We start from the raw sequence: 15,400 nt of genomic DNA on the forward strand, positions 1-15,400 counted from the left end.
ATTACAATCTGTACACTAAGGGCTCAGTCCTGCAAACTTACAACTGTACAATCAGTGCTTACTCACACCAGTAATCCCATACTGGGCTGCACACTTGAATTAAGGCTAATTAAATGACTAACAATTTGCAATATCAGACCCAGAAGCATTACAAAAATTGTGAACAGTGGATTTTCAACTGCTGCATTTATTATACACTAGATCAGGGATCTCAAACTCAAATCACTACGAGGGCCACATGAGGACTAGTACATTGGCCCGAGGGCCACATCACTGAAACCTTTTCATACAATGATACAAAAGTATAGTCAAAAATGAAAAAAATGAAGAGTAATATAGTATGCTATTAAAAGTCAATGTATTAACTTTTTTAAAACTGTAATGCGAAGAGGGGTTTTAATAAAATATAAACACTCAGTAATGCACCTCACTCAAATGACAAAACACGCATTTACTTTTAGAATTACTTCGGTTAAAGCCCCCCACTCTGCCCCCGGCCCTGCCCCCACTCCACACCTTCCACGAGGCCTCTTCCCACCCCACCCCCATTCCAACCCCTTCCCCAAATCCCTGCCCCAGCCCTGCCTCTTCTCCGCCTCCTCCCCTGAGCGTGCCATGTCCCCAGTCCTCCCCCCTCCCTCCTGGAAAGTCCAAACAGCTGTTTGGCAGCAGGAAGCACTGGGAGGTAGGTGGAGGAGTGGGGACACGGTGCGCTCAGAGGTTAGGGGTGGAGGAGAAGCGTGGGGGAGGGGAACTTGGCTTCCGGTGGAGTTGGCGCCTATAGTGGGCCACAGGAAATAATTCTGCAGGCCATATGTTTGAGACCCCTGCACTAGATCATTGCACTTTTTCTTACAATAACAAATATTTACTATGGAAATTAATTCCCACTAACATTTTCCTCCATTTTTTTCATATTTAAAGAACACGTAACCATGTATTACAAGTGCCTCGTCTCCTTTTACTGCATTAGGCAGGTGCTAGCCTTATCTGGGTCTTCTCCATCAAGCCTGATCCACTTCTTTTCAATTTCAACCTATGGTTAGAAAATATACATGTACAACATTAGCAAATGACTAGGTATTAGAAGCCTGACCATGCACTACTGAAGTCAATGGGATTTTTAACATGGACTTCAGTGGGTGCAGAATCAAGCCCTAGAGGTAGAGGCCTGAAACACAGGACTCAAGATCCAATGAATTTCAAATCACCACACCCAAAATTTGTTTGGTAGGGAAATGGGAAGTTGGTTTATCAGGTCTGGTTTGGGCCCCATCTCTAAGAATCATGTGTTCAGATCAAGGATATTCTTTTATTAAATAATTACTGTGTTCAAAGCCATTAAGCCAACAAAAAAATGCATGCAAGCTCATATGCTTCAAAAGTAAATCACAAATGCTAAGGGCCTGTCAAGGTTCCTTCCCCACTCTGAACTCTATGGTACAGATGTGGGGACCTGCATGAAAGACCCCTAAGCTTATTCTTACCAGCTTAGGTTAAAAACTTCCCCAAGTTACAAACTTTGCCTTGTCCTTGAACAGTATGCTGCCTCCATCAAGCATTTTAAACAAAGAACAGGGAAAGAGACCACTTGGAGACGTCTTCCCCCAAAATATCCCCCCAAGCCCTACACCCCCTTTCGTGGGAAGGCTTGATAAGAATCCTCACCAATTGGTACAGGTGACCACAGACCCAAACCCTTGGAGCTTAAGAACAATGAAAAATCAATCAGGTTCTTAAAAGAAGAATTTTAATTAAAGAAAAGGTAAAAGAATCATATCTGTAAAATCAGGAGGGTAAATACCTTACAGAGTAATCAGATTCAAAACATAGAGAATCCCTCTAGGCAAAACCTTAAGTTACAAAAAGACACAAAAACAGGAATATACATTCCCTCCGGCACAGCTTATTTTACCAGCCATTAAACAAAAGAAAATCTAATGCATTTTCTAGCTAGATTACTTACTAACTTAACAGGAGTTGAAAGGCTTGAATTTCTGATCTGTTCCAGGCAAAAGCATCACACAGACAGACAGACCCCTTTATCCCCCACCCCCTCCAGATTTGAAAGTATCTTGTCCCCTCATTGGTCATTCTGGGTCAGGTGCCAGTGAAGTTACCGTAGCTTCTTAACCCTTTAGAGGTGAAAGAGTCTTGCCTCTGGCCAGGAGGGATTTTATAGCACTGTATACAGAAAGTTGGTTACCCTTCTCTTTATATTTATCACAGGGTCTTACCAAAATCACTGTCCATTTTGGTCAATTTCATGTTTTTAGATGTTTACATCTGAAATTTCAGTTTTTTAATTGTGAGGGTCCTGAATGAAAATGCAGGCATGGAGGGGTCGTAGGGTGGGCACGGGATTGCCACCCTCACTTCTGCACTGCCTTCAGAGCTGGGCAGCTGCAGAGCTTCCTGTAGCTGTGGAAGATAACCAGAGGTGGGTCTGATCTCCCTGCAAGAGTGGCCGTGCAGGGGAAGAGGAAGTCCTGTCCTTCCCCAGCCCATGAACTGGCAGCTGGAGCCTGGTGAATGGTAGGAGCCCCTGGCTGGGGCACCCACCCTCTCCTTCCCCTCCAAAAACTACATTTCATGGGGGAGGTCTGATTTCACAGTCCATGGTGTGTTATTCATGGCCGTGAATTTAGTAGAGCCCTACACATACTTTGTAAATGGTGTATTAGAACAAAAAGATTGCAAAAAGCAAAGAAGTGAAGAATACCTGGCAGTTGTAGCAAGTTTTCTGGTTCAAATGTTTCTGGGGCTGAACATCACACTCTATGCCCAGCGATTTTACTTCAGTCCCTGAGGCACACGCATCAAGCATGACAAACTGTACAGTTGCAAATGGATACCAGTCAGAAGGTATTTCCTGGTCTGATCCAAGTTCTAGTTTGTAAGACAGACTGTATGGATGACATGGGCCTTTGAAAGGAAAAATCACAGTTCATTATTTTCTCTCCATTTTTAATACATGGTTAATCTGTTAACTGGGTATGGTAGTGCTATCTTTTAGTAAACTGTAGTTATTACATAATGCAAGATTACTCTATCATCTGTCTAGCTATTTATAAAGTGCCTAATCACTTGGTATCTAGGCACAAGATTATACCGGTTATCATTTTCTGCCTATTTCAACACATTTCTATAGCAGTCACCATAGTTTTTTCAAATCAGGTTTCACAAAAGTCACCACATACATTGAGAGCTGGATGGACACCATAAACCTGGATTTAAATGATTACATTAGAATCTCAGCTTTCATTTTTAAAATAATTCAGTTTCTATCTCGCATGGGTGTGAAGAAAAGCTTGAAAATATGACCCAAGTGTAACCATGCTGTGCTGTCTGCCAACATGGGCCCATATTTTCAGGGTGTTTAGTTTGGTGTGAACACAATCCAGCATGAAATTTGGCATATAAAATAGGATTTTCAAAGGCACTCAGCACTGGCCTAACTCTGCACTCACTGAAGTCAATGGTAAAATTCCCAAGGAATTGAAAAGTCCGCCCATAATGTCTCTAGCAAGCCGAACATCTTAAAATAATTTTTAGAAAATAACATGTATTTGACCAATTTTGAAGGAGTCACATTTATCTATAAAGTATATACATGTATTTTTATTAAAACTACTTAGCTGCAAATTTCCCAAAAGAAAAATCTAGTTAAACCTACCGCTCCCTCATTTTAACTCCAGTTTGAAGTAAGAATATGAATTAAAATATTTCTTGTATATCTATTTTCCTTGCATATGCATATTAATTTTTGATACCACCATTCCTGAAGGCATTGTATGTCGGGGGCGGGGGGTGTGGCAGGTATAACCTGGTCCTTTGGTGAATAAGGAGTTATCCTCAACTCAACTTGCCCATTCCCTCTTTAGGTGTTGTGGGGATGGGCTATTTATTGGCTGCTTGAGAGAGAAGAGGGGAAGGGGATGGGAAATGTCTTCTGGAAGATTGGGATATACCATGAAGATCATGTGACTGAGCTGAATCCCAAATTGGGGAGGTTTCCCTTTGTTCTCCTCTCCTATGTCCCGTCCCCTACTTGGGTTAATTTATTTTGCGTTTTTGCTATAAAAATAATCTGTTGAGAAAAAATCCTGACTACAGACAGCTTTTCCCCCATGCTGATTCATTCCAATACACATAGAATCATAGAAGATTAGGGCTGGAAGAGACCTCAGGAGGTCATCTAGTCCAACCTCCTGCTCCAAGCAGGACCAACCCCAATTACATGGAATGCAAAGACATCCTTGGGCCAAATGTTCAGAACTGCAGGTATGCAATCACACTGGTAGGGCATGTGCTCTCCTTGATTGTTTGTACCTTGTAAAATATACATTAATATTTTAAAGTGTTGTTTTATATGTAATCTTTTACTAAAAGGTATCTTTGCTCCCCTTGATATTGTGTTTGAATCCTTATTTGACTAAATGCACATGTAGCATAAACCAGGTTTAGATTATTAGATCTTGTCTAAGTGCAGAATTCTGAGGACTGCCATCCAGAAGCAGCACAAGAAATTCACTGCTAAGTCCACTCTCAAACTTTTCAGATTTCTTTTAATGAGATTTGTAACAAGGCAGATACCCATCAACCAACCAGATAATACATATCTCTCTCTAATTCTTTCTTTGGTGTCTTGTTTAGGCATTCTTCCATTCATCTTGTTTGTATTTTTACTGTACAAAAGAACAGCTTTAATCCTTACCAAATACCATAACAAGATATTAGTTGTATAAATAGTGCAAGGGGGAAAAAAGTCTTGTATCTATAATTGTAGGTGCTAAACAAAAATACCTAGTTCCTAAAAATTTCTCTCTCTCTCAAAAAAAAATCAGACCAACAAAATAATGGGAGGAAATTTAAAGTATTACAAAAGACGTCTATAATTTATATAACATTTTATAATTAATTAATTAAGGGTCTAATTCTGCAGCACTTAATACTAAGTAGCACTTACCAACTTATCTACATGCTACTCAGTATGAAGAAGGCCTGCAATATCAAACATTTTAGGCCTGGTCTATACTTGATATATGGACAAGTAAAACTATTTTCATTGTGTGATTTAGCAAAATAGCTATACTGATAAACTGGACACTGGTACCCCACCAGGAAAAACAATCATTTCTCCCCAATCCATCAATACTCTCAATTCTCTCCACAAGCTTTCCACCTTACTGTCCATTCTTTCTTCTTAATCAGTTCCCTTCACCTTTGCATTCTATTATTTCCCTTCTTCCTCCTTCAGTTTCCATTCCCCCATACTCCCATCATATTTAATCTCTTGTTTGCTATTTAGATGTTAACTCCTGCCTCTGAACTGCCCAGCTCCCAATTCCCATTTGTTAAATTTTTGAGCTTTCTCCCATGCTGCCCTTCACACTTTGGAGGGTCTCCCCATAAACACCCACAAAGCTATCTCATTATCATCTTTCAAAACCTTGCTTAAAACTCTCCATTGCCATGAAACCTATAAAAAACTTGACAACGGTTAGGCCACTAGTGTGCTGAGACTAATGCCTGTTACGGGGGCCCTATCAAATTCACAGTCCATTTTGGTCAACTTCATGGCCAGAGAGTTTTTAAATTGGTCAATTTCACATTTTCAGGTTTTATATCTGAAATTTCAGTTTTTTAACCAGGGGGGTCCTGACCCAAAATGGAGGCGTGGGATTGCCACCCTCTGCTCTGCCTTCAGAGCTGGGAGGCTGCAGAGCTTCCTGCAACTAGGAGAGAGACCTGGAGGTGGGTCTGATCTCCACCGAAGAGCGGCTGTGCAGGGGAAGAGGAAGTCCTATCCCTACCCAGCCCAGCAAACTAGCAGCTGGAGCCCAGTGAATGGTAGCCCCTGGCTGGGGCACCCCCAGCCCTGCCCTCCAATAGCTATATTTCATGGGGGAGGTCTGATTTCACATTCCGTGACATGTTTTTCACAGCCATGAATTTGGTACGGCCCTACCTATCATAGTGGCCAATATTGTCTCCTTGTTCTCTCATGTCAGTCTTTATTCATCTGTTGTCTCTTGTTTTATACTTCGATTGTAAGCTCCTTGGGGCAGGAGCCATTTTTTGCTCTGTGTTTGTACAGCACCTACCACAACGGGGTCCTGGTCCATGACTAGGGCACTTAGGTGGTACAGTAATACAAATAATTAACAATAATTTCTATCCCTCCCTTTTATGTCTCTTTCCATCTTCAGTCCTTTCTCACAGCCTGACCTGAGCTGCTTCCTCATCACCCATAGTATTTGCTGATGTTGCAACTCCTTCCCTCTCCCCTTGTCAAGTGCTCAACACTGTCTAGCCCCAGTTCCATCCCTCAGTTTCCTCGGGGTCTCTCACTTGAAAGCAGGGAGGCTGCCTCAATGGCTGGAAAGGCAGAGAGGGGAGTATCTGTCATGAACCCCAGTTATTCTGGAAGATAGTCAAAAGCAAGGCAACTGAAAGAGGATGCCAGGATGGAACCATAAACTACGAGCCACAGATCAAAGACAAAAGTTAGGCACTTCTAGTAGAAAATTGCTTCTCAACCCTGTATACCTTACTAGAATCTTCTATGTGGTAGGTACAAGCTACATTTTGGACTAACTGTAAAAATCAATGTAGTACTTTACTGCACTTGTACTTTTGTCATCCATACACTGATAGACCATTCTAAGCTGGTGAATAGATTCATCACACCAAGTAGTTGCTGCCTATCTGCAGAGTCTTTTCCTCAAGAGTTTATAAAACAAAAGAAAAATAAGTTAACAAATTGAAAAATTGCTCAGGAGATATTCAGTCCAGTCCTGTGACCTTTGGGCATGAAGCCCAGCCTTCTCAAAAGCACCATGTGTCATGTCTTTCCAGCCAGACACTCTTGTGGCCTTTCCCTACTCAAAGGGAGTGGTAAGCTGGGCTGGAACGAACCTGATAGCCTCCCTGTACCTGAGTTTGTGGGTCAGTCTTTCTATAGTGGGTATCAGTGCCCTGTAATGGATGAAATGCCAGAACTACTCATGTGTGTGAGATCTCATCCTTTAGTGACTGCACTCTATAAAGGATACAGCCTCTAATTCTACCAAATGTGCAAGAGTATTTAATGCAATGTCATTATTTAATATATTTTTTAAAACAATATACTAATCTGATTCTTATCTGCTGGTAACACTGTGAGACCACACATTCTCACAGTGACTTTACTGCCATAGGACCAAATCCTGTGCACCTTATCCATGCAAGGAATCCCATTTTCTTCAATGGGATATAGCACACTAATTACAGTAACCAGAATTTTGTCCACATTTAACTTTTTTCACTGGGGGGGAGGGGAGGGCAGGGCATATTTACTAGAAATCTATTTGTACATTGTTTTCTCAATGTCATCAGCACCTTTATTAAGAAATGGAACACATTTTTTCATTCATTCTATTCTACTCCATTTTCAATGGGTAGCACTTTGGAAGAAAAGAGCTATCCTAAACAGAAAAAGTACATTTAGAGATGAAATTTCAAACAGTAGGCAGGTGCATATGCAGTCCACATACTGGTTGAGGCAATTTAAATTTAATATTTCCCTTCTTTGTGTGTCTGTTCTATATTTCCATTACAAGAATCTCTCTCTCTCCCTCACACACACACACACACACACACACACAATATCAAACTGGGAAAATTTAACATCCTAATTATTTTAAACCATGAGCATGCTTATAAAGGGCTATAGATATAGGATATAAAAGTTAAAAATGGGAAAGAACTACTTTAAAGAGTTTATTTGCTTTTTTAAAAAACAGTTTAGAATTTAAACTTTTGAGTGATGGCGGGTCTAACAGGGAAGGCTGTTGATTGGAGGTGGTGACTTTGTACTAAAGTATAAATGAAAGCTGCACTTAACAGGGTTAAAGTTTTGCTGGGCTTTTTCAAGATGTAATTTGAGCTGCTAGGTGGTAAAATATAAGATATCTTGCTATTTTGATCCATTTGTTAATCTACCTTCTTGCACCCATATTTCTAGAAGGTATAATTTCTGAAAATGGTGTACATACAAGAGAATGTAATCGTTGTCATTGCCTTGCACAAAATATTCCAAAAGCCTCACATACACAATGCATATCCAAGGGGCCTTCATTCTCCAGCACTTACTAAGACAGAGCAAGATATTTTTTAGTCTTTTTTATGCCTCATGAAAATAATGCATTGTTCTATTAATCTGAAACTGTCACTAAAAATAAGGTTTTTAAAAATGAATCTTTATTCATATTTTTCTCTTTTTAAAAAAATCTATTTTTCCTGAATGAAATAAAGTTAACTGGCTTCCCCAGTGGAAAAAATGAACAATTTCCATGTGTATGATTAAAAGTAGGGCTGTCGATTAAATGCAGTTAACTCACACAATTAACTCAACAAAATTAATCGCAATTTAAAAAATTTATTGTAATTAATTGCAGTTTTAATTGCACTGTTAAACAATAGAATACCAATTGAAATGTATATAAATTTTTTTGACGTTTTCTACATTTTCAAATATATTGATTTCAGTTATAACACAGAATACAAAATGTACACGGCTCACTTTATATTATTTTTATTACAAATATTTGCCCTGTAAAAATGATAAAAGAAATAATTTATTTCAATTCACCTCATAAAAGTACCATAGTGCAATCTGATTATTGTGAAAGCGCAACTTACAAATGTAGATTTTTTTTTGTTACATAACTGCACTAAAAAACAAAACAATGTAAAACTTTAGAGCCTACAAGTCCACTCAGTCCTACTTCTTGTTCAGCCAATCGCTAAAACAGACAAGTTTGTTTACATTTGCAGGAGATAATGCTGCCAATTTCTTATTTACAATGTCTCCTGAAAGTGACAACAGACGTTCGCATGGCCAGCGTTGCAAGGTATTTACATGCCAGATATGCTAAACATTTGTATGCCCCTTCGTGCTTCGGCTACCATTCCAGAGGACAGGCTTCCATGCTGATGATGCTCATTAAAGAAATAATGTGTTAATTAAATTTGTGACTGAACTCCTTGGGGGAGAATTTTGTGTCTCCTGCTCTGTGTTTTACTCGCATTCTGTCATATATTTCATGTTATAACAGTCTCAGACGATGACCCAGCATGTTGTTTGTGTTAAGAACACTTTCACTGCAGATTTCACAAGACACAAAGATGGTACCAATGCGAGATTTCTAAAGATAGCTACAGCTATCTAAGAATCAAAAGTGCCTTCCAAAATCTGAGAGGGATGGGGTGTGCAGGATGCTTTCAGAAGTCTTAAAAGAGCAACACTCCGATGCAGAAACTATAGAACCCGAATCACCAAAAAAGAAAATCAACCTTCTGCTGGTGACATCTGACTCAGATGATGAAAATGAACATGCGTTGGTCTGCACTGCTTTGGATCATTATCGAGCACAACCCATCAGCAGAATTGACACATGTCCTCTGGAATGATGGTTGAAGCATGAAGCGACACAAAAATCTTTAGTGCATCTGACACGTAAATATCTTGCAACACTGGCCACAACAGTACCATGCGAATGCCTGCTCTCACTATCAGGTGACATTGTGAACAAGAAGTGGGACCATTATCTCCTGCAAATGTAAACAAACCTGTCTGAGCAATTGGCTGAATAAGAAATAGGAATGAGTGGACTTGTAGGAATCCAATTACTTTTGGACATAACTCTACATTTGTAAGTTCAACTTTCATGATAGAGTTTGCACTACAGTACTTGTACTAAGTAAACTGAAAAATACTATTTCTTGTATTTTTACAGTGCAAATATTTATAATAAAAAATAAATATAAAGAGAGCACTGTACACTTTGTATTCTGTGTTGTAATTGAAATCAATATATTTAAAATGTGGAAAACATCCAAAACATTTATATAAATGGTATTCCATTATTGTTTAACAGCACGATTAATCATGCTTAACTTTTTTAATCGCACGATTAACCACAATTAATTTTTTTTAATTGCTTGACAGCCCTAATTAAAGCTTAGTTCACTTTTTTTTTTTTTTTTTTTTGCAGTGAGCATTTATTTAAGGTATGACGACCACAGAGAAGGAATATAACCGAAGGCACTGTGGTGTCAGTGTTTATATTTTTCTATGAATACAAACTTAGAATATTAGTTAGTTCACAAACGTGGTACTAGATGGCTGTGCTTTCACAAGGAAAGCAAACATGTCAATGTTGAAACTCAATAGACCTCTGGACACCAAGGGAGATTGACTACATCACCTTCTAACTACACTGACACTAAATCTTGGCAAGAAGATGCAATAAGCTTAAGAGTCCGAGGTTCTAGTCCCAGCTCTGCCACTGACCAGCTCGGTGATGCTGGTCTGTTTTTGATTCCCATCCCACCTTTGTCTGTCTTATCTCTTTAAATTGTATGATATTCATGGGCAGGAACCATTTTTTAATATGGGTTTACAGAGTGCTGAGAACAATGGAGCCCTGGTCACAGTTACGGGCTCTAGGCACTACTGTAGTACAAGTATTGAAGAAGAAGCTACCACCATCAAGATGAAATTGCACATTAGAAAAAACATTTAAGGTCAAATTCTCCTCTCATTAAAAGGCCCAGTCCATCTCCCATTGAAGACAATGGGAGTTGCATTGGGACTGGGCCCTTACACTAGTGTAAATTAGGAAAGTCAGTGAAGTTATATAAGATCAGCATGAGAGAAGAATCAGGCTCCTCCAGGAGAAGAGCTGTACCCAAAAAATACTATTTTGATAATGCAGAATATATTTACTTGAGTTTTTATCCGGAAGTCTGTCTATCTTCCACACTACAGCCCTATAGGCACTTTCATATTTTGCTGTTCCAATTGAGACCTGAATTACAGGATCAGATTCAACTTCATGTAAAGAACCAAGGCATGTTTTTCTGTTCATTTTTGCTTTTAGGGACTTCTGTCTTTGGAGATTCATGGTCCAAAGTGCTTTGATCCACTGTGCAGGAACTGGAAAGCATATCATGACATTTTCACAGTATTTCATGGAATGCAAACGTGCTGGAATCAGAGAAGTAGAAGACATGTTTATAAAAGCCTGAAGTTCTATGTATGCTCCCTGAACAACTACTGCAGCCTTTAAAGAAAATGGAAGGTCTTGCCCAATATACAGTGTCTTGAAACGCATCAGTTCTAACCTACAGGCATCCAAGGGTGTAAACTTAATAATTCTTGTTTGCTCAAACTCATGTGTTTTGACACACTTATGGAAATGGTAGTCAAGAATATCAATCCATTTCTTCTCCAGGTCCTTGTCAAAATAAAATTCATCTCTTTTCTGGAGTGCTAGATCATTTAAAGTAAAAAAGCATTCAGTATTGCCATTCACAAAACACATACAATAAATGTGTGTGATGACAGCACTTTCTACAAGTTTTCCTTCTGTTTTAGTGACTTTCCCCCAAAACTTATCCACTATTTCTAGTATAATTTCTTGTTCCTCATAATTTCTCTTTTGCTTACAAATGGCAGGAAGCTTCATTAACTCTTCCTCAACTGTTGCAAGGAAGTCAGTGAAGTCATTGTAATCCATGGTTCCTAACTTTAGCATCTGCTCCACCTCTGGTTCATGGACCACTTCTGCTTTGGGGTGGTATTTTCTTTTCTCTGTATAAGACACATATTCAATCTTCACGGTATGGATTTTTCCTGAAACACTACAGTTCTCTAGCTTGGGTTCTGACAGTTTACAGTATGGTTGGAGCTGGAATTCTTTAAAAGGTTTTTCAAGGCCCTTCTCATAGTACATTTGTAAAATGCCTCCAGGTAGGACTTTAAGATAAATAGGACCCCACTGCCGAGATGACATCATATTCTTCTTCTCAGGAATTCTTAGCATGAAAGGCCAACCATCTTTTTTCTGGCTCCTGAAGAGACTGTATGGAATGAAAGAAGAGAGATTATGCCATGCATGTAAGCTGGAGGCAGACAGGCTTCCCAAAGTATCAGTTTGCAAATGTTCAAGCCTTTCACAGATATAACTGAAGGAATTCTGATTGAGACTTTTCTGATCATGGCAAGTGTCTTTTTCTTTAGGACGGCAAATACTTCTGCAAAGCTTTTTATCCTTTCTTTGTGTGTCAACATTATAGGGAGACATGCTAGTTGAACACCCCTCTTTCCAAAATAGACTTGAAAAAGCACAGTCATTCTGAAAATATTGGAAGCGTTCCAATTCCAACTGATCTTCTAATTTATTGCAGCTTTCTTGGTAAGTAGGATTTATTTCACCCGGGGCTCCTTGTTTAGAGACTAAAATCTTAGGTGGATTATCATTAGGTGCAGTGCTCAGTTTCTGAAAAGCTAAGGACGAACAACTCCCAGGTGGTGGGTGAAGGTTAATGTTTGATGACAATTCAGGAATAGGATAAAGGATGTGAATTCCTGATTTGGGGATACAGCGACTTCCTGGATATTCTCTGGTAGGTGTAGAAAGTGGAGAGTTACGAGGAGGTCCAGGATTTAAGTAAAAGTCAGCTACAGGAGACGAAAGTGGAGTTCTGTTTGTAGAAGTTGACCTACTTGAAGATTCATGCATATTAGCAAGATTGAGATTAAGACCATTTGCTTTACAGGTATTACTATTTTCCACTGATTTTTGAGGAGATTGAGACAGGGGTTCATCATCAAAAGTGACCCAGTTTGTTGGATATGTGGAACACATCTTGTAGGAAAAAACTTGAAACACTTATACAGCTATCACCTCTGAGTCATCTGTTGAGAAATAACACAAAACAAGAACAGACGTAATAAGAAATAAATGCAATTACTTTTGAAAAAAACTTACAACATTCAAATTTCATAAGGCCTAAATTTTCATGAGCATCCAGTTTTGGGTGCCTCAATTTCTGGATGCACAACCTGAGTCACCTTAGGCCTGATTTTTAAAGTACTGAGCAGACATTTTTAAAGTACTGCCACAGACCTCCAATTGCTGTCACAAATTGGGCACCCAAACTTAGCGGACAGCTTTGAACATTTGATACACACACACACACAAACACTGTAAGTGGAGCTGACAGAAATACCTATAGGTAAGGTTGCCTAACATTTTCAATTAGAAGTTTCTGTTATCTTTGGCAAAATAACTGTTTGAGCTGAAATTTTCATGCTGGGTATCTGCCTCATGATGAATTTTTTGGGAAAGTTCAGCAAAAATGGCTCATCTGTTTCCAAGATGGAGGCTAGGAGAGAAATGCATGGCTTTGCCCATGTTAAAAAATTCTTACAACTGTTTTGCTGAGAAGCTAAGGCACCTCCATGCTTTGGGGCAGAGACTTAACATTTGTAGATGGGCATGTGTGTGCATGGAGGAAGCTTCATTAACTCTTCCTCAACTGTTCCAAGGAAGTTAGTGAAGTCATTGTAATCCATGGTTCCTAACTTTAGCATCTGCTCCACCTCTGGTTCATGCCCTATGCTCTTTTTCTGTCTCTGAAATTTCACCCAAATTTGGCTGAGTTATAAGCCTCTGAAAATATAAATTTACATATCTCAGAAGTTTGTTGTGGCTGGCAGAAAAATTCCCTGAACATTCCATCCATGCTGAGCCTGATCTACCCACACAGAGTTCTGTGCCAGCCACAATTCACATGCTCCAACAAGGGGTTGAGCAGATTTGAGGCTAGTGAGACTGATGCCTAGGCAGTATGGAGGAGGAGGAAACCGTCGAACTCAAATGCATACGACTAGGTGCAGAGGGACAGGACGGAAGGGTCCTATGGAGGAAAAAAGTAATTAATGTAATTAAAGACTGTCATATTACATAATCATGGGGGGGCATATTAAGGTTGAACAGGCAACTTGAATTCTGGCATTTCCTAACTTTTGAGTGCTACACTTTACAACCTTAAAACATTCTTAACATAAGGATGTGTGCATGGAGGGTGTGTATGCTATGTATAATTTTATTTACAAACAAATACCTAAAAGTTATGCTCACTCCACTAGACTTTTGTGCTGGCTCTTTTTCTGATGATGGTTGTTGGTAATAGCAGTAGGAAGAAACACATCCGAAGTGTGGGGAACAAACATATTATTCTTGCCCTTTGCACCTGTGATGTTAAAAGCCAGCTTTGAAGGAAATACTATGATTTGTCCCCACTTAAGTTTAGTATCCATGCCTTTTTGTTCTTCAAGACAGTTAAGAATAAATAACTTAAGCAAAACTACAAGAAAGTAAGACTGAAGCATTCAGACCAAATTGTGGTGTTAGAAAGTATCTTCATTGTCTATGCTATGATGAGCCATTTTTTCCCAAACCACACAAAGTTTTCTATTCTGTAAGTACTGTAAATAGATGTGGTCACCTTAGGGCTTCTTACCATCAGGATGTGCACACTGTTAGCAAGATATGACTGAAAATTCCACATATAATTTGTTCTGTGGTTGTCTGAAATGGTTCACATTAAATTTGCTTTTGTAGTAGTGGCATGAACTGAACATTTCAGAAGTATAAATACATTTCTAATATTAGAAGTATAAAATGACATTCTGTATACCATATTTTTGTGGATACTAAAATTTATTGTAAATAGAGCTAATAACAACATCCTTTATGGGGAGAGCTGGCAGAAACACCTCTAAGAAAGGCCATCTAACATTGTCCATTTACAAGCAACTGATAACAGACCTTATATTTGCCAAACTTTAACGATCCAGGCTGAAATTTTCCATGAAGGGTGTCTAACTCAGACAAAATTATTTTTTGAAAATTTTAGCTAAAACAGCTCTGCTATTTCTCAGAGCAAAGCTAGAGAAGATTATGTTGTTTTGCCCTTTTAAAAAAAAAATCTTACTACCATTTCATTGAGAAGCTCTAGGGCCTTCATGCTTTGGAATAGGGACTTGAAACTTGGCAAGAGTGGGAGTCAGCTTGATATCAGGAATGTGCGTTTTGCTGTCACCATAAAAATCCACCCTAATTTTGCTGAATACTGGCATTTCCTAACTTTTGAGTGCTAGGCCTTACAAACTTAAAACATTCTTAACTAGGGCTGTCAAGCAATTAAAAAAATTAATCGCAATTAATCGCGCAGTTAAACAATAATAGAATACCATTTATTTAAATATTTTGGACGTTTTCTACATTTTCAAATACATTGACTTCAATTACAACACAAAATACAAAGTTTACAGTGCTCACTTTATATTTTTTCTTTATTACAAATATTTTGACTGTAAACAAAAGAAATAGTATTTTTCAATTCACCTAATACAAGTACTGTAGTGCAATCTCTTTATCATAAAAGTTGAACTTACAAATGAAGAATTATGTACAAAAAAAAGACAGGTTTCAGAGTAACAGCCGTGTTAGTCTGTCTTTGCAAAAAGAAAAGGAGTACTTGTGGCACCTTAGAGACTAAC

The 15,400-nt window shown here is 38.8% G+C and overlaps 1 protein-coding gene across 1 annotated transcript; it reads right to left on the reverse strand.

Annotated features, from left to right (window-relative positions):
• Nucleotides 1-684: 684 nt before the first annotated feature.
• On the reverse strand, nt 685-12,724 carry STON1 (stonin 1). The gene is made up of 3 exons (XM_077813900.1): nt 10,775-12,724; nt 2,723-2,925; nt 685-1,036 (listed from the first exon to the last, which is right to left on the reverse strand). The coding sequence occupies exons 1-3, from the start codon at nt 12,696-12,698 to the stop codon at nt 962-964; spliced, it is 2,202 nt and encodes a 733-aa protein (XP_077670026.1). The 5' UTR covers nt 12,699-12,724; the 3' UTR covers nt 685-961.
• Between the last annotated feature and the right edge of the window lie 2,676 nt (nt 12,725-15,400).

Source organism: Eretmochelys imbricata, chromosome 3 (assembly GCF_965152235.1).
Source record: "Eretmochelys imbricata isolate rEreImb1 chromosome 3, rEreImb1.hap1, whole genome shotgun sequence".
In the NCBI taxonomy this organism is placed as follows: Eukaryota; Metazoa; Chordata; order Testudines; family Cheloniidae; genus Eretmochelys; species Eretmochelys imbricata.

Coding starts and splice junctions, on each gene's coding strand:
- STON1 (XM_077813900.1), bottom strand. CDS start 12,698: ATGTGTTCCACATATCCAACAAACTGGGTCACTTTTGATGATGAACCC. Junction 2,926..10,774: donor ACTTCCGGATAAAAACTCAA/GTAAATATATTC, acceptor TTCCTTTCAAAG/GCCCATGTCATCCATACAGT. Junction 1,037..2,722: donor AAACTTGCTACAACTGCCAG/GTATTCTTCACT, acceptor TTCTAACCATAG/GTTGAAATTGAAAAGAAGTG.